This window comes from Colossoma macropomum, unplaced genomic scaffold, assembly GCF_904425465.1.
Source record: "Colossoma macropomum unplaced genomic scaffold, Colossoma_macropomum, whole genome shotgun sequence".
Lineage (NCBI taxonomy): Eukaryota > Metazoa > Chordata > Actinopteri > Characiformes > Serrasalmidae > Colossoma > Colossoma macropomum.
In genome coordinates, this window is record NW_023494793.1 from 37,509,886 (window position 1) to 37,533,925 (window position 24,040).

General features: G+C 42.0%; 1 protein-coding gene across 2 annotated transcripts in view; it reads right to left on the reverse strand.

The window, feature by feature from the left end:
- The window catches only part of LOC118813873 (plexin A3), a 202,174-nt gene that overhangs the window by 165,665 nt on the left and 12,469 nt on the right, over nt 1-24,040 (reverse strand). For both annotated transcript variants that reach the window (XM_036579464.1, XM_036579465.1), the window contains exons 2-3: nt 20,446-21,732; nt 14,117-14,299 (exon numbers count right to left, since the gene is read on the reverse strand). In XM_036579464.1, the coding sequence (XP_036435357.1) occupies nt 14,117-14,299; nt 20,446-21,636 (1,374 nt within the window). In that variant the 5' untranslated portion in view covers nt 21,637-21,732. The remainder of the gene's footprint in view (nt 1-14,116; nt 14,300-20,445; nt 21,733-24,040) is intronic.

Sequence of the window (24,040 nt, forward strand, 5' to 3'; positions counted from 1 at the left end):
TTAGTTTCCATTTTACCCATTTAATTATGCAGAAAATCTGAAAAATCAGTGGAATTCCTCAGGATCTGCCAAAATCTTGTTGATAACGCAATCATATTTAGTGCAATTAGTGCAGTGTTACACTGTAGTTCTGGCCCAGCTCTACAGTATTTACATTAAGACCTTCTGCTGTTTAGCTGAGTTTAAGAAAAGTTGAGAATCATATTTAACCATTCACAGTTAACAACCAACATCAGTAGTAAAGTACTATTTAACAAAAATAACTGAATTCTGTTTCATTTTTAACAGTATTTAAAATAACACCGGTCCATATTATCGGCTTTTAGCTTTTTAGCTCCTTAAAATTATCCTCAGTGTCACTGACAGGTTTCATTTCAGCCAGTGGGTCTATTCCCCTCCTAGAAATCCACTACCCTGCAGAGTTTATTTCCAACCTTTATCATTCACGCCAAGCCACTCAAGTAATTCAGCAGCAGGTGAATATCACAGCCAGTGGCATCAGGATCCACAAAGCCTTCAGCACTGCGCTGCTGCCTGTTTAAAAGCTTTATTAAGCTTTATTGGTCTCTGGGGCAAAGGGGACTGAAATGTCAAAAAGGAAAGAGTTTCTATTAAATCCAATGACATTTCAATGACATTTTTAACAAGGCGAAAGGTTGGAAATCGATGAGCCTGCGCCAAACTACAGTTTAAAGCTCATACGTCGCGAGCGGAATTATGCGGGAGGGGTCAGTGAGTCTGATCTCAGTCCTGCTGGGTCTGATCTAGCTGTCACTACAAATCAGCCATCCTGTGAGGACAGCACACAAAACCTGTTTCAAAGGTGGAAATGGTGGTTTTAATTAAAGGACAAGGGAATAAAAACAGCAGGATTTCACGTTCAGGCCTGCCCTCAGAATCACAGTGACAGGACCACACAATATATTGCTTGTTAATTCTGGTACCTCTGATATAATAAAAAGGCTGCAATTTAAAGTAGAGGTTTGGAGAAAAAATAAAAAGTACATTTTCCACCTAGCCCAGGTGTAGTCAATCAGCCCAGGCATGTTTGGTGTTCAAACACTAGAAGTCAACAGCCACCTATATCTTTTGTTGTGCCAAATTATGATGAATTATACTATTGTTGTGATGAATTATATTATTCCCCCGCAGAATCAGACTTCCTTTTGCATGCTAGCACATCACACAGATATATGGACATTAGATTAATAGATCAATAGAAATTGTAAACGTAATCTGTAACATCTATATGCCTATATGACATGCATGCACATGGACTCAGAATTCACCACAGCAGCTGTTGCCCGCAGCATTCAGCTACACAGTGACGTTTTGTTTATTTTTATAGTTCACATCAAGTTACACTGCAAAAAAACACATCAAGGTCTGAGCAACCTTAATGAACGCCAGGATGTGGTTTGAGCAGGTTGAGACTGAAGTTTGGGGGGATGTATTAATATAAAAGATTTCACCCAATAGTCACCCGACTATTGAATTCTAGCAAGGTAAGCCTCACAGCTCCAGTGCTAAACTGAAGAAGCAAAATTTGGACACCAAATTTCTTGACATTGAAACAAATGGAAAAATCAGAAACTCAGACTCCAATGTCAACAGCGATACATAATATAAATTGAATGTAACTGTAAATTAATCCTGTATTTACATGATTATATTTGAATAGAACAGCAAAACAATAGTGATAACTTGAGCTAAGAGGAAAGCTCATTCCAAAATGCTAATATGGCTAACAGTGAATGAAATCTTATACCAATAACATCACATGCGCTGGTAGTCTCGATAAGCTATAAAAACAGTTATGTATAGACAGAAACAACAGAAATCGTGAACGTAATCTGTAGCATCCATATGCCTGCAAGTCATGCGTGAACATGTCGGAACTCAGCACAAACGTTGCTGACAACTTCGTTCGGCTACTACAAGTTTTGTTAATTTTTATAGTTCACATCAAGTTATACTGTGCACTAAACCACTTCGACAAGTCTGAGCAGCCATAATGAAGACCTGGATGCATTTTGACCAGGAATAATAACAAATACACAAAACAGTAATTTTTCACCAAATTCAAATCATAATAAAATATCTACTTACAAAGACAAATCAGGTATCAAATGAACATCATGCTGTGTGATCGCTGGTGACTTCCAGAGGTTGTTCTTGTAACGAGAACATCTGGTGACAACCATTAGAAAATCTGGGCTAAACTTGGGTGCGTATGTAGACGTATTAAGGTGGGAACAAACTGTAATTTCTAAATCAATTCAACGCCTCAGTATGGCGGAGCTCAAAGTAGGAAACAATGGTGTGCTCGCCACTGTCGCATGTGCAGAGAACACATTACATGTGGTTAAAATAAACTAAATAAATTAGCTCTCACTAGTGAAAAACAGGTCTGTTAGCTAACGATTCGCTGAGTAGCTTGTTTTGCTTGTGTTATGAATTATACTTTGGCATGTTGGCTTTTCCTATTGCTTAAGGCTGATCTGGCAACAGATATACAGAATTTGTCAAAGTGTTGAGCTCTATCAAGTCAATGTGTTCCACTAGACCACAAGTCATGTCATGACCTCAGCACAATCGCAGCCTGATGGTTTTTTCCATATAGCATGAAGTCTACCATAGGCCTAAAGCGGCGGACCCTCGCTGCGTCCTGCATGTAGCATGCGGAGAACGATGCGCCAGCTCCAGACGCAACACATCTCTCTGGCTTGTTCCATGACAGTCGATTTACAGCAAACAGATTTAGCAGTGATCAAACGTGGCCGAGGGCCGAGGCGGCTCGTAAATCCACTCCGTCAGGCCTTTCCAGGGCCAAGCCGCGCCCCGCACGCTGATTTATACCGCAGAATTAGCTCCATTTCCTGCCCAATCACACGCTGATCGGCACAGGGCGAGAACGGCCAGCAAAATGGCCGGTGGACATCGGGTCTCATCCGCTGCCTGCTACTGACTGGATGGCACCCCACTGTGAGGCTTCTCTAGGGACTGGACAAGGAGAGGGATGATGATGCGATCTGTTGCGGAGGAACAGCGGGGACAGAAAGAGGCTGACGCTAAAACAATGAACAATAAAAATCCCTTTCCCCGCATCCTGATGAAATGGATTTTAAATGACTTGCTTTATTATGCTCGTTTTGCACGAGTACAGGCCACTTAAGATTTATTGACTTGAAACTGAGTATGATGTGAGTACTCAGAGAGAGCTGCCGGCGTGGGCGGGCGATCCGAGAACAGGTAGAAAAGCTTACCGTGCTTAAATGCGATTTGTTGAACTTTAATTATATTATGGCTCCATATGCACAAATACTACTATGAACAGCCATGCAGTCAATCTAATACTCAAAGCTTGCAGGGTTGCTGTATGCCATCAGTCACTTACAGCTCTATGAGACAGGATGTAAACTGCTGTTCTCAATCACGTTTGTTTTAAGTGCACAACTACCACAGCACGTCACTACATGAGCAAATACAGACCGGATTATTTATCTTTACGAAACATAAACGCGATAAACGCTGTCATGTGGAATGGGATATGCTTCTTCTCATAAAAAGTACACAAAGGCTTCCTGCCCTCGCTCCACCAGAAGGGAAGGACAAGGCTGAGGCAGCTTGGAGGTCGGCTTGATAGAGCCTGTTTAATCTGGTGATATACTGTAACTACCTTGAGACCCTTTTAGCTGCTAAATAACTACACATTAAAGCTACATAAAGAGGCCTTATTAAGGATTCGAGCGCACCCACATACATCCTTTCGCACATCGCTGTGATATACAGACGCATGAAACTAGTACGTGCCCGTGCACACGCGTTCACAGACACTTTCATCCACCAGCCTCTGCCGCTGCAGCGTTCCATAAAAAACCCTGACAACCTTGGGTTTATTTCCCAGAGGTGAGATTACGGGGAGTCTGTTGCGGTTGCGCTGCAGATAGCACTCCGACTGCACACGCATGGCACAGGTGCAGGAAGAAATAGCGACTTCTATTTATTTTCATTTAGCTTTGCATTCAGGGCAAAGAAAGGCCATGAAAGGGTACCTAGTAGCAGGAGGGGGTGGTGGGTGGGATTTCTTTTGGAAAGATATACATGTGTAAAATATATGAAGCTGAACTCAATGTAGGGGTGGGCGATATTATGATATGTTAAAATTATTGTGATAAACATTATTACAATGTGTTTTTCTGAGAATATCATAGGTAGGTACCTCTAAAAGCAAAAAAACAACAGTAACTGCACTATCCTCATAGTAACAAGTAGCTGATTGGATGTCTGCCCATTATGAAATCATCTGATTGTAATTATTCACTTTTATTCTTTCCATCCCTTCTTAAATAGGTTACATTCAGAAACATTAAATTACAAAATGCTACTGAACACATAGTCTTTCATAGCATTTTTAAAATGTATTCATTTTCTGGGGTATTTGTTCATTCCTGCTTGTTCATATCCTCAGAAAAACTAAATATCTTGATAAGTCAGTGCTTCCAACACATGAGCTCACAAGTTTTTCACCACAAAATGTGGCCGACAACCACATACCTTTTCAGGAAGGTGGTGTTAGACTTTTCATCATAAAGTCCAGTGCAGGAAGCTGTTCATTGTTGCTGACTAGAATTTAGCTGGAAAAACAAAACTTTGTTTCCCATCCGGATGAGAAAAACACTGAATTAAAGTGTGTAGATGTGAGGATAGCCGATCAGAATGCAACTGACAGAATCCTGACAGTTGAAGTCAGCTTTGTGTGCAAAAGGTATCAGACATTTAATTTCTGTGTGGGCGGAGCGTCTGAGGCTAAGACTACCCCAAAGTATACTGACAACCAACCCAGCATGTTTCGTCCCATTCTAACATTCTAACAACATTGATTTCAATTTCGTTCCATCTTAACAAATTACAAAGAGAAAACTTTTTATATTGTTATGAATAAATAATGGCACACAGTGTCAGTGGTGCAAAGTCTCACTCTTTGAGGTGCTGCACATCTAAAAATAAAAAACATTAGAGGTTTAACATTCACTTACTGCCTTATTGGAATACCAGGTTAGCAAATGCAAATGTTCAGATATGTATACATTCTAATGAAATCCCCCTCCCACACTTCCTCACAATGAAACACACTTTAGGGAAACACTGTACGTTTAGCAGGGGTGCAGCAATAAACAAAGTTCAAAATTCTGTTTGATACCATACAGTGGTGTCTCTACATGACACATTTCTTTGAGGAAAAAAAAAGAACAGGTGTCTGAACAGGTGACTTGTGTTTATATGTTAATAATATGCTATTGTAACAATGTATGTTTACATAAAGTAAGCTTCACAATGCACATATTTTCAGATTTGACACAAATTTCTATTTTGATGTCAAGATTCAATGAAATTGATATTACGTATGTTAAAATGATTCTACTGAGCTCTAATTATATACTACACATACAAGTTTGGCTTAGATAAATAGTTCTCCATGTCTAGTTTTGATCGTTGACAACGATCACAACGAAAGATGATATAAGATGGATGTAACAGCAACAGTTTTAAATTTCAATACATATTGAAACTGTTACCCGAACACTCTTAACATTTGATGTATGGAGAAAATACCTTCAAGTATCATGATGTCATATCTGTGCTACATTGCCCATACTTAACACCAGGTAACCTGGTTGAAGAACTTTGTAAGTGTTGGTCTCATTGTTCAGTGATTCAGTGTGGTATTCTTCCAGTTGTGTGGATGTAGCATTAATGTCGATCTTTGTTATGATCTTTAATCACTTCTGGAAATATTTTGCACATACACTTCTTCAGCTGAAGTGCTCTCTCCATAACTCATCTCAGCACACTAATTACAAAGTGGCTGTAGAAACATCTCCCAACTGGGTTAAAGCCAGGCGGAGTCTGGAGAGCAAAACAAAGTGGAGGCGTGCAAAGTTTGGGATGGTTCTTCCTCCAGACTAAGCAGAGATCATTGCTAGTTGAAAATGAATGCGGAAAAAGAGGAGAGGGAGGATCTTTTTAGAGCTCCATGGAAGAAAGTCTGACCACGACCACACACAGTCTGCCGTGTGACAGAAGAAATATCGAAATTGTGATCAGAGGGTATTGAGCTGTGGTGCTGTACCAACAACTACAAACGGAGAGCACGGCTTGGCCTCAAAATGACTAGGCTGAGAAAAATACATATATTTGTGTTGAATACAAGAGTGTGATAACAGCACTCTCTCTCTCCCTGTCTCTCTCCCTCTCTCCTGGAGCCTCTGCGTTCCTGCTAACTCTAGCACCAGCCTGCAGGGACAGGAAGCACTAACGGCTCTTGGGTGATTTCCGTACAGCTTGAGAAAAGCAGCCCGCGCTCTCTTTTCTCCTGCCAAAACAAACAGGCCATCACAGGGGGAGATAGGAGGCAATTACCCAGCATACACCAGCACTCTTCAGTCCACAGCAGAACAGGTAGACTAACACGTAACACTATCGCACCATGTCAACCTGAAAAACAATGACGAACTGAATCTATTTGATTCAAATGTGTACGTTATTATTCACATAATAAAATATATTACATCAACACAGTTACTGCCAAACATGAGGAGACAAAACTATGTTGATGTAATACATTTTATTGATACAGAAACAGTGTTCGCATCTGAAGTAGATTAAATTCAATGGCTTTTTTCAGTGATCTGAAGAGACATTAATATTATTACAACACTGGTGTTTGGCGAAACATGATCTATTATCTCAGCCCATTTGTTTGCCTCCGAGAAAGGAGGGCTGGCCTGTGCAGCTTTTGGTTTTTCTATAAACAAGTTAGGCTACTCCGCGAGGCACGCAGCCAATGGAAACGGAGCGAGCGAACGTTTCATTGATTGCAGATACCGAGATGAAAATCATTATCCTTATTCACCGCAGACCCTGATCCTCTGATTAATGACCTTGCCCCCGACACACCCACACAGAAGCATGAAACCGATCACAAACACGCCCAGCGCCAGCCCGAGCGGAGCGCAGCTGTGTAATTCCCAGCCCAGAAATCCCAGCCCGCCTCTTGCACATTAGGTCTGCATTACAGCTGAAACGGCCCACATTTCATAGTACGCTTATGGACATATGCAAAGGTTTGATCAATCCTGGTCATGTTTTGTTGATTTTCTAAGTGAAAATAAGTTAAAACACCCTCAAACTAAAACACAGCATATTGGAATATACTGGAACATTACTGGAATATTAACATATTGGAAAACGGAAAGCAAAAAATATAAAATGTGCCAGAACCTTTGCATTAAAATGTGCAGACGGGTGTTCTCTGTAGAGCAGGGGTGTCAAACTCAACCACTAAAAGGGCCGTATTAAAAAAATCTCAACAAATCCGTGGGACAGAGAACGCCTATGTTTTGTTTAATTTTTAAGTAACATTTTGCTGAAACCGAACTGACCACTGTTTATTCAAAATACACAAAAACTGCAACAGTAAAATATAGGCACTTGTAGTAAACCTTGAAATATTGATGAATACTTGAAATATTCTAAATTTAAACGTCCCCAGGAGTTAAGTCTTATAAACCTACCTACTTGCTCGAACTAGACACCTGGCATCCTTTCTTTGCAGCAAGTTCATTAATACTTGGGTTCAATTTCTGAGCTGCTGAGCTGACGTTAATTGTTTATATTGGCTGAACTGTAGTTAGTGTGTTTGGTGATGTGACTGGTGTGGAATTGTGTAGAATTGAAGTGTATATTGTCGCTGTCCCACAGATTGTTGTTGGGGTAGGAGAGCCAGAGAGCACATTACGTTGCAGTGCATGCTGGGGACTGTAGTGCAGTGCATTCTGAAACGAGCTAATATTAATAGGAAATTAAAATAAGTTTGTTATAGATTGTGTCGTGGGCCTAATCTGGCCCACGGACCTTGTGTTTGACACACTGATGCTGTAGAGGGTGTGTAGTGGGTGTATTAACTTATTCTCACTTACTAACATGTAATTTGACTGGGACGCCCAAACTTTTGCATAAGACTGTATATTGGTACTCTGCACAAAATCTTCCTCCTATGTAAAAAATTAATGCAACAGTTTGCAAGTATCCTTCTGTGCTGATTTAACTTAAATTAAAAAGAGCACAAGTCATCGTTATTGTGATGAAGTACAGTACTTTGCACCCAGCTGAATCTATTTCAATTAAAAGGGAATTTTACTGACTGTTCAACCATCACTGAGCGGTTTGATATGAAACGGTTCACGGTAGAGAAACTCACCAACTCAGATTTCTTTACACTGATGTGACAGGAATTTTAAATGGAATGTTGATAATGGTAAAATAGTGATAAACCACCAAAAAGGACTTTTTATGGGGGGACTTTTTTGCTTTGAAACCCCCTGCTTGCGCCTCTGGCTCATTTTAGACCAACATCATTTTAGACCAACATCTTAACTCAAAAAATACCAGCATCATCAAGCATATCCATAACCACTTCAAGTAATAAATTTCTGTAAGGGAGCTTTCAGAGGCTTTAAATGCTTCAGACGTCTGGTTCCTATCACCACCACTGTGAACAGTTCTGACGGTAAGCCTCTCTAGAAAGGAGCACATGAAACCACTCTTAATGACTGTTTACATCTTAACCATTTAATTATGCAGATTTAAAAAAAAAACTGGTGGAATTCCCCTTCCACTGGATTTAATGTGTCATTAACAGAGCTCAATATGAGATGATTTTGAGAGTATGCTGAGAGCAGGAATTGAGTTCCTTACCTCAGGTGTCGTTTGAGTGTTATTTACTTCAACACTTTTATGGTGCAGGTTGCAACTGCGATATGACTGGTAATATATTAAAAAAACACAACCTTTAAAGGTTATTTATCTTTACTGAATTACACAAATTCCTTTAATTATCTTAAAAAGGCAAAGAAACTGTTTTCTCTAGAAATGTAATTAGCCAAGACACAGCAAAACCATTGTGACTGGTTAGAGGTCTCATCTGTGTGCTGCAGCGTTCTGTGATCTCAGTACTGCAAGGCCAATATTCCAGTAATGATTAACAAATTAAACACTACACAGCATTATTGGACATGTGGAGCCACCATTTCTCCTCTTCTTGCCCCGTACAAGACTTTAGCTGGAAGACGCTGAAACAACAGTGCTGCTTATTTTTACTGGCATTGTGGCTGTGTTTATTAACTGACTGAGGAGCCACAACATATGTGGAACATCTCTGAGCTCACAGACCTCTGAATATGACCGGTCAGTGCATTTAGAGTAAATGTACATGACTGAATACAGACAGAGCTGAACAACATATTGTTTGGTAACTGTCATCACGATATCAGCTTTTGCAATGTCTCTACTGTAGAAGGCTGCAATATGCAAATAAGCCTTTGAACCAATCACTGTGTGTGCTGTGAGCTTCCTGACCACTGATTACAGTTCCAGATGAGTCTTTCTGGGTTTTTTTGATGCATCAAGGTGTTTTTATATAAACTTACCAAGTCCAAGAATTGTTTACAGTGGTGATGGGAACCAGGCATCTGAAGAGATTCTAAAATATCTCTTACATAATAACTGAAATTCATTTTAATAGTTTTTGGGTAAGATTTTTGCTTAAAACATTTTTCAAATCTGTATTTATCAGAGAGGTATACGCATGGCAATGTGCAGCAAACTAGTCCCCAAAGAAAACTATTCTTTTCAGATTCACCACTATGTAACCATTAAAACTCATAAAAACACGTGTATGCTCACTGGTCATTTTGGTTCCTATCAGCACCATTGTACGAGAAACAGAATTGTTAATTTTCTCCACAAGAACCCATTCTGAAAGGCTCTGTTTACATCTCAACCATTGAATCATGCTGCAATTTTAAAACTGGTGAAATATCCCTTTAAAGAACAGTGCATGTCTCATTATACACCTGTTCAACTGGATTTACTGCAGTACCATATTGTTGCTGTCCAAAGAAAAACATCTCCATTTTTGGTGATTTTTATTTTTCTACATCATATTGAACACAGGGGTTCTCCTTTACATTGTGTGACAATTTATGATGATCAGACCAATAGAAATGCCCTAAAATTAATTAGGATAAAATCTTTTTACATTAATATACATTAAAAGATAAGGGTGTTTTTGCCCTTTCCTGTAAAGTTACTATTTTGGAGATGCTTGTTTTTCTTTGGACAGCGATGATATATGAAGATTTGCATAAAAAATAAAAAAACATCTTTTGAAAGATTTTTTTTTTTAAATGTGGCACTACTGGTACTTATTTTTCCAATCGACAATAAAAAGAAAAAATTATGCTCTAGTTTTCACAGCCTCTACACGTCAGGCAGCCCTCGTTACAGAGTTAAGGATTTTTTCCTCCTTTTTACACCTGCTTGATTCTGATGAGGTGCCTGTGCTCATGAATAGCATGCATTAATTGCAGTCCATTATGATTAGCTTATTAGAGTCTAAAAGTGTGATAAGACGTAATATGTAATTAATTGTGCAGCAGCAGAACCTTCCCTAACGCAGCCTTGACTGCTGTGAGAAAGCTCAGCCTTTCACTCCACTGGAACGCTTCTGAGAAAGGCAAACATAAAGATTTCACCGCACAAGCAGTGTTTATTATGATATGCATTGAATGCGCAGCCCATATGGAGGGAGAGCGCATTTCAAAAATATCATCACCGCAAATAATATACTGAGACTGTTATTACCGGCACAGAGACAAACAGCAAATGCAGTCTTTTTCCATAATACCTCCGGAACGGGCCCAAAGCTGAAGGCCCGTGACCTGAACATTTGATCATGAACAGCAGTGCTGTGGGTGGCGGGAGGTATATTAAAACATGCATAAACACACAAACTCCCAATAAATAATCTGGACAGAAAACAAAACAGGACCGGTCCCTGAGGAGTGGCCTTTGGCCTCAGGGCTGATACCAGGATGGATGAGAGGACATTTATATTTCCCTGTTGGGTGCTTGGACGGAGAACACACAGAGCTGTAGCATATTTCACCCTCAAAACCCAACTTCATTTTAATTATTATGTCTGCGGCGAGTCGGCCAAGCCAAGTCAGCTTCTCTGAATGATTTCTTCAGCATCCTGTGTCTCACATCGAATTTATCGGATTTAATTTCTTTAATGCGAAATTGTCTCAGTGAACTATATAACCTTAACCCAAGCAGAAATGCATTATTCTACACAGATCTATGCTGCTGAGTAATGTTAAATTCTGATGCCAGCTGGGTTTCTCTCCTCTCTCTCTCCCGCCCATCTCTGATGTGTGTCAGAGGTTATCATATACGCAGCCTGAACCATTTATTACAGTGAGAAAAACCCGGAGCCAGTGACTCCACCCTGTCTCGTTTTCTCTCCCTGAGGTTTTGAGTGCCTGCTGCTCCATCTCACATTCCTTGGAGCGGTAGGAGAACCACTTTTGGTTCCCTTAAGCATCGTTCAATGGATGGTTCTTGAAAAAGGAATCTAGTGCAAGGTCACTTAAAACATACTATAATTTAAAAGCATGTACTTAATAAAATAACTTGCTGCTTAGCTAAAGAACTTGGAGCTGTACTCTGGACACTGGACTCTGTTACAAGTGAGTTTTGAGTCAATGGGTTTTCCATTCTTTTCTAAGTACAGGGTAGTCTTGCAATCTCGCAACAAGGAGAGAAGCGTTGGGTTAAATGTGGGTAGAATTATCAGACTGGGAGCAAACTAAGTGGGAAATTATCTCAGGCTACAACTCACTACACAAGAGCTCAGGGTTTGCACTGTGGTTGCACTGTTTGTACATCGCCTTATCTGAATTCATTTGCATTCCGGTCCAACAGTAATGACAATACTAACACCTTAAAAATAATTTCAGCAGATGAACCGGTATATTGCCCACTACTACTGGTGGGTATGACACCAGGTGGCCAATCAGTTACATCAACAATTCAATTAACTACCAGTGATTACAGAATCCAAGACTGGAACCTGGATTTGAGGTACAAGGGTGGGTTTTAGAGTAAGCATGCCCTTATTTGTGGTAGATCTGGCGACAGTCCTGAACCAAAAGTTTAACAATTTGACCTTAGATGTGTCCTCAAAAGACTAAGATTACAGAGCCACATTAAAGTTATTGTCTATGGTAACTGATTCTATGCTACATGTGCAACAAATAGAGATTAGGTAGAAAAACCACTTGAGTATTACTTCAAAAGAACCATCCACTGAAAGGTTCTTTATGGAATCAAAAGTGGTTCCAAAGAACCCCGCTGTCCTGAACGCCGGCACAGCCGTAACCACTCGGGTGTGACCGTCAGTAGCCCGGTGGTGGAAAGAGAAAGTGGAAATGCAGACTGTAACTTGTGCAGGATATTTTCATAAACTCAGCAGTGACCATATTATTCTTTAAACATCTCCAGCTGTTCCCTGCTCACAGATATGGTGAGTCATAAGGTGGTGGACTTTTATTATTGCTTGCGGGTTGTGCGCGCGTGTGTGCGCGCGCCTTGGAATGAAGGGTGAATGCTTTCTATGGGTTGCAGTATATCTCCTTGCAGGGGAACACATGTGCAGCAGTATGATAGGATTAAATGCAATTCAACCCCCCTAAAGCTTCATTGGCACATTCTAGCTCGCTCTGCCACGGCTGACATTCACTCGCAAAACCACCTGTGGCACTGCTTACACACCGGGATTTTTTACGAATATCAGTTTTCAGAACTGAGTAATGCTTCCGTGCTTCTGCACGGTGACCTCACACTCAATACAGGAATCGTCAGTGGCCCAACTAACTTTATGTCATCGTCGCTGTTGTGACAACAGCTTGTATACCTGAAGGGGTAACTTTTAGCGGTGTAATAATGCAAGCATGCAATGAACTCTACAAATCTAATTATATGCTACCCAGATTAAAGGAGTGGATTACACTTATCCCAGTCGATCAGCCAAGACATGTTTGATGTCTGAATTTTCCTTCTAAACTGGAGCTAAGAGGTTATTACAAAAGCCAATAGTCATCCAAATCTTTTCAGTAAATACATTTCCAAAACTTCTCAACCGGCTTCATTCAGGTCTTCACTGAGGTTGCACAGACTCGTCAATGTGGTTTAGGACACGGTATGACTTACTGTGAACTATAAAAATGAGCAAAACTTCACCCGCAGTCAGCCAGTGAGTGAGTATGTAACAGGTGGCCTCCCTTCCTGTGCAGCATGTCACAGGCATATGGATGCTAAACATTACATTTTGCAATTTCAGTTGTTTCTTTGTATTAATACTGTTAATCTATGTTTTATCTGTCTATGATGATAAGTTTAAAAATAGAAACAACAGAAAACATGATCTAGTATCCATACGCCTGCATGACATTCATGCATGTGAAAGGGAGTTGGATTCTGCGCGGGAGTTGGAATTCAGCACAGCATCTGTTGTCTTAAGTGGCTGCCCGCAGTGTTCAGCTACATGGTTTTGTTTATTTTTATAGTTCACCATAAGCCATACTGACCTCTAAAGCACAGAGACCAATCTGTATGACCTTAATTAATACCTTAAAGCAGTTTGAGCGAGTTGAAAGTTTCAGAGAGGCATTTATAGAAAAGATTTAAGTGACTATTGGCATCTAGTGTTTGTAAGCAATGTTAGCTTTGTAGCTTAAGCACTAAACTAAAGGGAAATCTGGAAACAAAACGTCTTTGCTGATCAGTTACATCTGAGGTATATGGATTTTTTTTTCCGAACCATTTCCTTTAACTATGCTCACACTGGTTTGGCTTTGAACAACATAAGCCCCAAAAATGCAATCCCTAGACAACATTGACTACATTTTTGACCATTTCTGTTTGTCCACTCTTTATGAAAATGTTCACACAATGTAAAGAACAGCTAGTGTAAAATATAAAACCTGAAAAAAGTTACAAGGATTTGCTATGCCACAGACATGATGGTTCCTCTCCAACCACATGCAGTCAGACACCGTATCCACCGCTGTTCAAACACCCTAAATTCAATCAGGTTACTGCTATCAGCGTAGCTTCCATCGACCATTACAACCGTCCCTCACAGCTGGCTGTTCCACACTCACATGTAAAACCAAACTCACGCACAGATGGAGAGTCATAGCGCTTTTACCTTTTTAAGGTGGCCCGTGCGGGTCCCTACGAACACCACCGAGTGATCTCCGTATGTGTAGGCAGCCACGGCAGCCATGCCATCTGTGCGCTCGTCGTACAGCGGCATCCCCTCGATGACCCGAAGCCCTCCCAACGGCTGGTTCAGCACCAGGCCGCAGAAATCGTCGCCGATCTGCTTTGGCTGCAGATGGAAAACAACAGACATGGTTAAGAGAGATAACATGGACCCAGAGCAAACCTTTACATGCATAGCTGGGGTTGCTATCTACCTATTTTCTCTCCTTCTATCTTCTGACAAGGAAAATATCAAAATGTTATAAACATACTTTATACCCCCCCCATGACAGTATGTAGATCCATTTATTTTAAATATATATCTATAAAAAATATATTGTATTTTATATTAAATTTAGATTTGATTTTAGATTTATTTTTAAGATTTTTATTTTTATTTTAAAAGTTTAGTCAGTTTTACACTGTCATGATGGTATGTATATCATTTTTTTTTTAGACGTACAGCATATGTCAGTATGGACCTTTATTTTAGATTTGTTTTATTTAGAATAGTTTGACGGGTATTAGACTCATTTGTGTTACAATACGTCTGTAAAAATATATATGTATTATTTTGTTATACAAACTAATTTATATATTTTAATTCTATATTTTTTTCTGAACCTTTGGCACCACCATGACAGTATCATTTTTAATATTTGTTTGACATATACAATATATCTGTAACAAAACAGATTTATTTTTATTTAGATTTGACTGATTACACACACACACACACACACACACACACACACACACACACACACATATATATAAGGTTTTTTTTTATTTAATGGAGTTAATATATATTTAGTAATAACTAAAGTTTGGTAAGGGGACAATAATCTCTTCCTTCCAACCAAACATTCTATAAATTTACCTTCTCTACCTGTGTTTCCTGTGCCAACGAGTTATCTCCCTTCCATCAATCACACAGTCTCTTCTCCTTTTCTCATACTACAACCATCTCGTCCCAACTCACAAAATGTGTTTTGACAGATCAATTTGTGCTAGACATACAATATCTGTAACAAAATATATATAAGTGCAATGGTGCTAAAGACCCAAGCTACACACTAATGGTTGATAAAACACCCTGCATTTAAGAGTTAACAGGTCATTGGAGCACAAATCTGGTGATTACTTTTGTTTATTGCACTGAGACACATGAAAAGCGCATCTGGGCAAACAGAATCAGCTAAAGGCCAAGGCAGTAGAAACTGACAATTAATCTGACCTTGGGAGGTTACATAGGCCTCTGTTGACAAGCTTAAGTGCCTGATATGGTATCTGGGGGAGGAAGTGGGGGGAGGAGAGAACCCCCTCAGCAGGAGGCTCAGAGGAGAGGGCTGTGGGATTATACTGCCACTGACACACACCCATCCAACAGACATGACATCATCCAGCTCCGTGGCTCACCGAGAGGAGTTCATCACTTTGGACATGCCCTTTCTCCAAAGAGCCCCCAAACAGCTCACAAAAACACAGCTCTGACGGCCATAATAGGGTCCAGCCGACATGGAAGTGGGGGGAGGGTGGGGGTGGTGGGCGTTGGAACAACGAAAATCACCACTCGCCATTTTCTGATGGGAAGCCGTTCAGGAAGACTTATTCAAAAATCAATTGTGTTAGCGAACATCTGCAGGATATCGCCAGGCCTAATGATGATGTCATCGAGCGCTGACCCACTCCTCCGCTCATCCGGTGAACTATCGACTGTTTCAGCCTCACTACAGTCACGGCGGCTCCTCTGTCACTTTTTCTCCTTTCCACCTTGCTCTCTTACCCCACATAAAGATTCACTCTCCTCAGCGACGCTCAAGCGGAGGTCGGCCTACCCTCCAGATGACATCAGCAGCACTAATGCCCTGCCATCCTTTTACCCGGGCGTTTGATTTAACACTGCAGCCTTCCGTTCAGACTGTGCCTCCCGGGGGCAGATATAACTCAAACGCTAATGACGGTCTATAATGCTCATGGATGAAGGTGATGCAGCACATTTTTCTGTGGTAGCGTCTGGCTTCTGCAGTTAAACCTGCTATTTGTGCGCTGACCTGAGGCCAGTGTTTCTGTTATGATGCTATGCATCATAACGCTGGAGGTTGTGATTAGAGTGATCCCGGATCAGCATCAAGGCCAGAGCTAAATAACCCCACAAACACCAGCATTCGTGTTAGAAAAAGAACAGACAAATCAAATGAACCATAAACTGGGGAGAACATTCTCAAACAGTGGGAGGAGAACAACGTGAAAGGAGGGGAACGTTCTAGAACAGCAACAGCAACAGTGTGAATGGGGAAGAATATTCTAAAACTGTGTGAATGGATGGAGAACACTCTAGAACAGCACGAATGGAGAACTGTGTAAAAGAAGGGGGAACGTTCTTGAACAGCACGAATGGAGGAGAACTGTCGTGAATGGAGGGGAACATTCTAGAACAGCACGAATGGAGGAGAACTGTGTGAAAGGAGGGGAACATTCTAGAACAGCACGAATGGAGGAGAACTGTGAAAGGAGGGGAACATTCTAGAACAGCACGAATGGAGGAGAACTGTGTGAAAGGAGGGGAACATTCTAGAACAGCATGAATGGAGGAGAACTGTGTGAAAGGAGGGGAACATTCTAGAACAGCACGAATGTAGGAGAGCAATGTGTGAATGGGGATAATATACTTAAACAGTGTGAACAGACCAAATCAGAATGTTTATAAACATGAACGTTGATTGTACTTCCTGGTGGATAAACGCATCAAGTCAGCGGCAGAAGCAGCTCATTTTAAGTAGGTAAATACAAACAGTACAGACTGAACCAGAACATGGTCAATAATGATAAAATGTTGTTGAGTTTGAGGCTGTAATGCCAAATATTTAGGGGGAAATAGGCTCCATATGCCTCCAAGAAGTGTGAAGGTGCCCCATGTTTTCTGCTATTGCTGAGAAAGAGAGTGAGAAAGAGAAAGAGAGAATGAAAAAGTCTGTTAGGAAAACTACATTTTGCTCTCTGCTTTATCTACCCCATGGTTCTCTCAGTTCTCCTTATTTAAATTTTAAACATTTCCCCTCATCCCCATCTACAGCCAGGAAACTGAAACAGGGAACGGGGTCACACATACACCCAAGAACATACTGATTCAGGTTTAGGTTTTTCCCTATTTTCCAGCTGACTGAACGTGAACACATTGGTGCTAACGTAACAGCTATTAGCATTATGATGACTTATAAAGTTACATTTTTTTCATTAAAGACCGCAGTGAAAATGAATGGCTGGTGCATGTTCATGATTAAATGAGACAGAATTAACCCCATGCAGTCCAGGTAATGGTGAAGTTATCGGAATGGGAAGTTCAGTCTAAAATAGAACAGACTTGGTAGCACACAGCGTTTGCCAATAGCAGCAACGACGCCATTAGGAGCGCATAGCTAGCCAATATTTAATAAGGAATATGTAGAGGTACACCCTAACAGAGTATTAAAATGTTTTATCACAAGATCACTGAAAAAGTTCTTGTTTTCTCCAATATTTTGGTTAAATAGCTCTCAAATAAGTATAAGAATTGGTATAAAATCCTGTTGCACCAGTGCAGCACTACCAGCGTTATCTACCCAGAAGTAAGCATGCTGACTTATCCTATAGGGGAGAATAGTCTAGAATAGCGTGAATGTAAAAGCACAGTGTGAATGTGGAAGCATGTTTTGAAACAACGTGAACGGGTGGAGAACGTTGCAGGTAGAGCACATCAACCAAACATGTGGGTTTGCTGTTGTTTGTTGGTGTTTGTTAGGTCGTTGATCTTTGGCCTCAAAGGAGGAATCTGTACTCCTTGGCTTCGTTCTTTGTCCCAGCAGCCATCTTGGTGATCATAGGGTGGTTCGGGGGGGGCTGTGTGCGCGTGTGTGTATGAGTGATTGCTAGTGGGGATGGGCAGGGTTATAGGAGCGCCTTGTTTTTCTGCATGCTTATGAAGGATAAATGTACTAAACGAGGCAGGAGCACGCACACCCTCATTATGAGGCGCAGGGCCGCTGCCGTGCATGAGAACGGCCTAATAATACCCCTGCAGCAGCCCAGCACCCATTTGCATCAGTCATGGGGAACCCTGGAGCTACCTAATAAAAACAAGCACAGCCACTCCTACATAGAGGAAGCAGGTCATCGGGCTCTTTCTCTCTCTCTCTCTCTCCCTCTCTCTCTCTCGTCCATCTGCTCAGACTGGCCTGAGAGGTGTCGTGCCATTGTTCTCAGCACCATTACACAGCTAGACAAATCATTGTCTGTGCTAACAATAAAAAAAAAAAAAATCTCTTTTCAAAAACATTTCCCATGTCCTAGTTCTCCATTTTGGCCGGGTGTGAGCGCAACATTATGTTGATGTTACAGCCTTTCTGGAAAGCAATACTGGTAGAGCCACTAGTGCTTTCCAATGCATGGGCTTGCAAGCCAAAGCATATGAAGTAGTCTTTACACGGTCAACACCCATCAGGACAACTTAACCTCTAAATTAGATCCGCCATATTTTATGCGAGAAACTGTTAGCGATATTAGCCAATAAAACAACATTAAATTCCTCTTAGGCTTTATGGATTACTAAAACATAACACTGGGATGTGGCTTCAGCAGAGTATTTTGCAAGTACAACCAAAACCAACATTCCCGCCTTCATATACACTAAACAGTGTCATGTTGAAAAGTATATGTAGGCTGTACGTTTTAAAAGGGACCCAGAGGCAAGCTTCAAGGCAAATAAATAATATAAAATCATAACTGCAGCTGTTATTCATCTTTTCTCAGTCAATTACGCCAGATAAATATTTAATCTTTTATAACAGTAATAATCTAGAGAGAGTACTCAGAGGTAAATTAGATCCACGATACACTCGACTCGTTTCAAATGTCATATTCATATTGCCTCCGACGTCCAGCCGTCGCCGTCCCCTGGAGTGATAAGCTGGGCTTCACCATCCTGTTTACCTTCCATGGATTTTTCATCATCCGTACATTACGGCAGATCAAGTCATGTAATCGTGTTAAACGGCCTTCTCCTAACATGCACACTCACTGATGAGCCTGCATCAGATCATAATAAGGTCAGTGAACGTCATACATGACATCCGCAAATTGGCCTTTTAGGAAAACAAACAGACAAACAAATGGGGGAAGTGAATTATTGATCAAACAGATCATTGATTAAACAGAGTCAGAGTGATACTTAAGCATGCTACAACCCAGGATCGAAATTATCCTAATAAAGGACGTTCATAAAGAGAATTAAGGTAATGTAAAGTCCATTAAGACAGCAGCTTCAGATAGAAGCATTCTCTTCACTAACTTCAAGTATTACTATACTCAGTTGTGTTATAAGTACTATAAGTACAGACCAGGCCTTCAGTCTTATGTTATGGATGGTGAAGTGATTGTATAAGAACACAGATCTCTACGAACCAAGGGCTGGAGTTCTGAGCGGCTTCCACTTTATGGTTGAAGTACGGACCCCTGCCTGCTAAGCACTTGTGTGCTAGTGAGCTAATCGGCCTCTGTGAGCTAATTGGCTAGCAACGCAGTTTTTTTTGAGAAGTTTAAAGAAAAATGTACACACTATTTGAGAATAATTGCTTTGTCAGGCTGAACACTTGGTGTAGAACCGTGGTGCGGTGCCTTTTTGTTGTTGTTAGCTGTGTAGCGTATAGCATGCTAACTAGCAATTTTGCACAGTAAAGTGATGAAGTTGTATCAGAAGAAATCAAAAATGTTATGGCTTTAAAATACTAAGCATTTTAAAGTAGTTTACTGCTATGGATTATGAACAGCTTTGTATGCCACTTTTGGGGGGGTTTAAACAGGTAAATGCGTCAGGTCGCAATGATTTCTGGGTGAGTTTCTGCTGACAAAGTCAACACGTGTTCACTTGATCCACCACCCCTCCAAGGAAGGGTCCATCTAACACACTTCACTCAAGCTAATAAAGTAAAGGAATGGCCCAGGGAGTTCCCCGGGGGAAACAGCAAGGCCAAGTGGATGAGGGCATGTCAAAAACAGTACTGACACAAGGGGTATGATAAGTCTATGCACTCATTGACGATTAGCTAAAAAGGCGCGTCTGCAGGCCCCACTCTCTTAACCACATAACTTCGTATTAGTATCGTAGTAGCCGCCAAATAGGCTAAATTTAATTTAATAAAATGAGTAGTAAGTCTTAAGATTAAAAACTGCATAAATTTAGAGTCGAAAGGTGAAAACAAACCAAACAGAATGAGAATAAGCTTTATCTGCACTCACCGTGTTGATGCAGGGAAGTTCCTTATTGAGCAGCCATGGTAGAGACAGCTTCCCTTCGCCACGGTAGCAGGACTTGATCCTCTCACGCATGGCCAAGTTGATTTGGTGGAGGGTAAAGAGACACAGCACTGTCTCCCTGGGTGGATTTGACCGGTTCTTCTGTCCCTGGGAGAACACCACAAAAAGCACGTCCTCATCTTCTGAAAGACCCAGCGCTTGGGCCAGCGCCTTGCCCGGCCGGTGCTTGTAGGCAGCCTGGACTAGGCGGTACTCTGCGCCATCCTTGTTGCAACCGAGCGGGAACTCTACATAGGAGTAGAACTCTGTGTCATTGGAGCACATCCGGACAATCTTGGAGGTGAAGAACTTCTCACCGGAGGCATCCATCTGGGTGAGCTGAGTGTCCAGCTGCAGCGTAAGGAAGTAGATGTAGGTGCGGCTGGAGAAGCCGTAGACATAGTAGATGTCAAAGGCCGGGTACAAGGATAGAGTGTCAGAGGGAATCTTGATCTGAGAGGAGACAAACTCATCCTGGTAGACCAGGCTGAACATGCTCAGGCTGTCCTCGTCCTCCACCAGTTTGCGACTGGACAGGGTGGGGAAGTATTCCGACTTGCCGTCAATGGCAGCGCCAATAAAGAGCCTGCTGTCGCCCTTCTTTTTCTTCTTTGGATCACCCCTATCATCATCGCCCACAACAACTCCTGCCATTCCATCTGCCTCACGTGCTCCAGAAAGGTAGTGCTCCTTGCGTGAGTGAGGTTCCCCCAGCTTGAAGAGATCATCCAATCGGAGGAACTGGCACACTCCCTGCCAGATGCTGCCACAGGCCACCAGCCGGTTACCAGCGTAGTCGATGAGCAGAAGCTTGTTGACGTTGTCGGAAGGCTCCAGCTTGTGGACGCAGGCGCGGACGTTGGGCGGCGGGTAACACTTAGCATTGTCTTCCATAGGTCCTGTCTGGTGTGAGCGTAGCTCTGTCAGGTTGGCCGACAGCTTGTAGACTCGGTTGACGGCACCAACAAATACCTCACCCGTACTGCGGTGAACAGTTAGGTGCGTGAGGCTTGTGTCCTTCACCCGGAAGGTGAAGCCTGTCTCCATAGGTGGCCCGGTGGGGGTTGCCGGGAATGCCACGATGGTCCCCCAGAGAAACAAAAAGCAAAACGTCAACAGCCTTGAGAGCTTCATGATTCCAAAGCTTTCTTCTGGTGAGGGGATGAGACAGAGCTCTTCCCTCAAGCTTTTCAAAGACTTTCTTTTCTTAGCAGTTTCAGTAGGTCATGTCTAGAGGAAAAGAGAAAGAGAAAAAACGGAACGGCCGGGTTAGTTTCAAAATGGATTATGCAGGGAAAAGGCAAAGTCTTATCTTTAAAAGTTTAATTGCATTAGGCAATGAGTGGGAAAGTTTTATAACCCCACGTTCAGATTTTCTGCGCTTTTGCAGGAGTCCCACTCAATCCATCCATTTGAAGGCATTAATGTCTCGGGGTGGACACTGAGCCAGTGGGGGGGACAGCTGGGAGAAGAGGGGGCGTTCAGGGTGAGAGTGGTTTGGGGCGGGGGGTAAAGTATTGATCGAGTGGCTTCTGTTGATGCCAAGCCTCGCCACTCCCACTCCTTTCACTCAATGGATTGCTAATAAACCTTTACAGCCATTGCTACGCTAATCCACAGTACATTTGTTAATTAGGCAGCAGCACTTGACCAGGCTTAGGGAAATGACAGAGGCCAGGGCGAACATATAGAGGGAAACAGTGAGGGAAAAAAACAGGACGTGCTGGACATTTCTATAGTATATTATGTTAACAGGTCAGAATGTTTAACATAAGTGGCCTGTAGATCAAAAGGATGGCTCTTCTGCTCAATCACCACTCCCCCTCTACCAGGCACAGTGGCAGAAATGAAAGTGATGCTTACGGCTTTCAGCTTCTCTCCCCCGCCTTCTCGCTCAGTCGCCCTTTGTTTCTCACTCCCTGTCCCTCTCTTACTTCCTCTTTGTCTATCCCCTCGTCTTTTTTCACTCTGTCTTTCACTAGCTCCCTCTCAGTTGTTGCTCTCTCTCCCGTTCTCTCTCTCTGTCTCTCTTTTAACCATCTTAGCTGGGTTAGGAAGGGTCAGGCTAAGCTCACACAGGAAGAATGAGGCTTTACTCACTCCTCAGATTCAGCGGTTTGAGGTTTCAGAAGGGTTTTTTTTCTTCCCTTCCTGCAGCTGGCAGCGGCCTTCGAGCCAGCCTTAAATTTGGGCCGGGGAGGCACACGCCCAGGCCATTGCCAAGTCATTTTGTTTTAGTTTTAACTTTCCATCAGCGAAGTGATGTAAATCACGGCCGCACGATAGCCAGTGCTGGCAACACAACTGAATTCCAGCCCCGTGAGATCCTATCAGAAACCTTTTCTCGCCACAGCCGAGCCCCTGTTCGTTCAATCCACCCATGTGTATAAATAGCCTAAAAAAGGAATGTCTGGATTATTTAGCCAATCTAGTCTAATTCCAGTGCGGCCTATATGCTAACGCGAGTGAGAAGTATGAAAATTGCTTAGCCACTATCTATTAGGATAATGCTCTACTGGCCTTTACAGCACTAATGAACCCTAATTAATCAAAAACAACATTCCTATATGCTTCCGTTCCCGTAAGTCAGAGATGGAAATATTGCAAAAGGAATGATTCGGCATCACCGCATGGGCTGCCGCCTTCAGGTTTGATGCAGAGTTGGAGTTCATTGCCCATTGTAATCCGGTGATATATTGTAATACATTTCCTGACTAGTGGAAGACGCTATTGAGCGGCAATCACGGTGATTTGATTAGCGCAGTGGAGGCACAGGCTGGTGCCAGGAGGAAAACGCTGAATGATGCTGCAGCTTCTTAGCTGAGCTGAATGCTCCGAGCACGTGCTGATGGCTGCAATGGAAGGCAGAGTTTAACAAGTCAAATGCGCTCTTGCGAAGGTAGGCCGTCTATCGAGGCTACAGCTTTCTTTTCACATCCAAATAAGTCTCCATTAGCTCCATTCTTTTCATAGCGCATCTAGTTGTTTTCACGAAGTCAAACACTCACTGGGTGGCCCCATGTTTTAATTACGTCTAAAGAAGTGCTGAAAAAAAGTCCTAATTAATCAAAGATTAAACCATTTCACTACATTTCCAGCGTCTTAAAAAAGAAACTTCAGTGACCACATTAAATAAACATAATGAAACCGCCAATAAGCAAGCTCTGAAAGCTATTATGTTTGTACGTCAGCACTTCAGTCTGCGTCTGTGATGAGGAGCAGTTTTCTGCACAAACCCAAATATTTTTTTTTGAAGATGTCACAGACACGCTTTAGTGCTCTGCAAGTTCTTCAGGCACATCAATATTTCTGACAAATGCCCCCTCGTGACTCCTCTGCCCGAACTGCACTGGAAACAGGGAAGCGTGTGGAATCCTGATGAGATTCTCGAGCACTTTACACACAAAAACCTGCAGCGTTCGGGATGTACACAACCATGCTCAGCCTTTCCAGCGCCCAGGTGAAACCAGCTCGCCCAATGCCCTTTGTTTATTGTGCTAATTTTAGCCCAGCACAGCATCTGTTTGGCCATCATTGT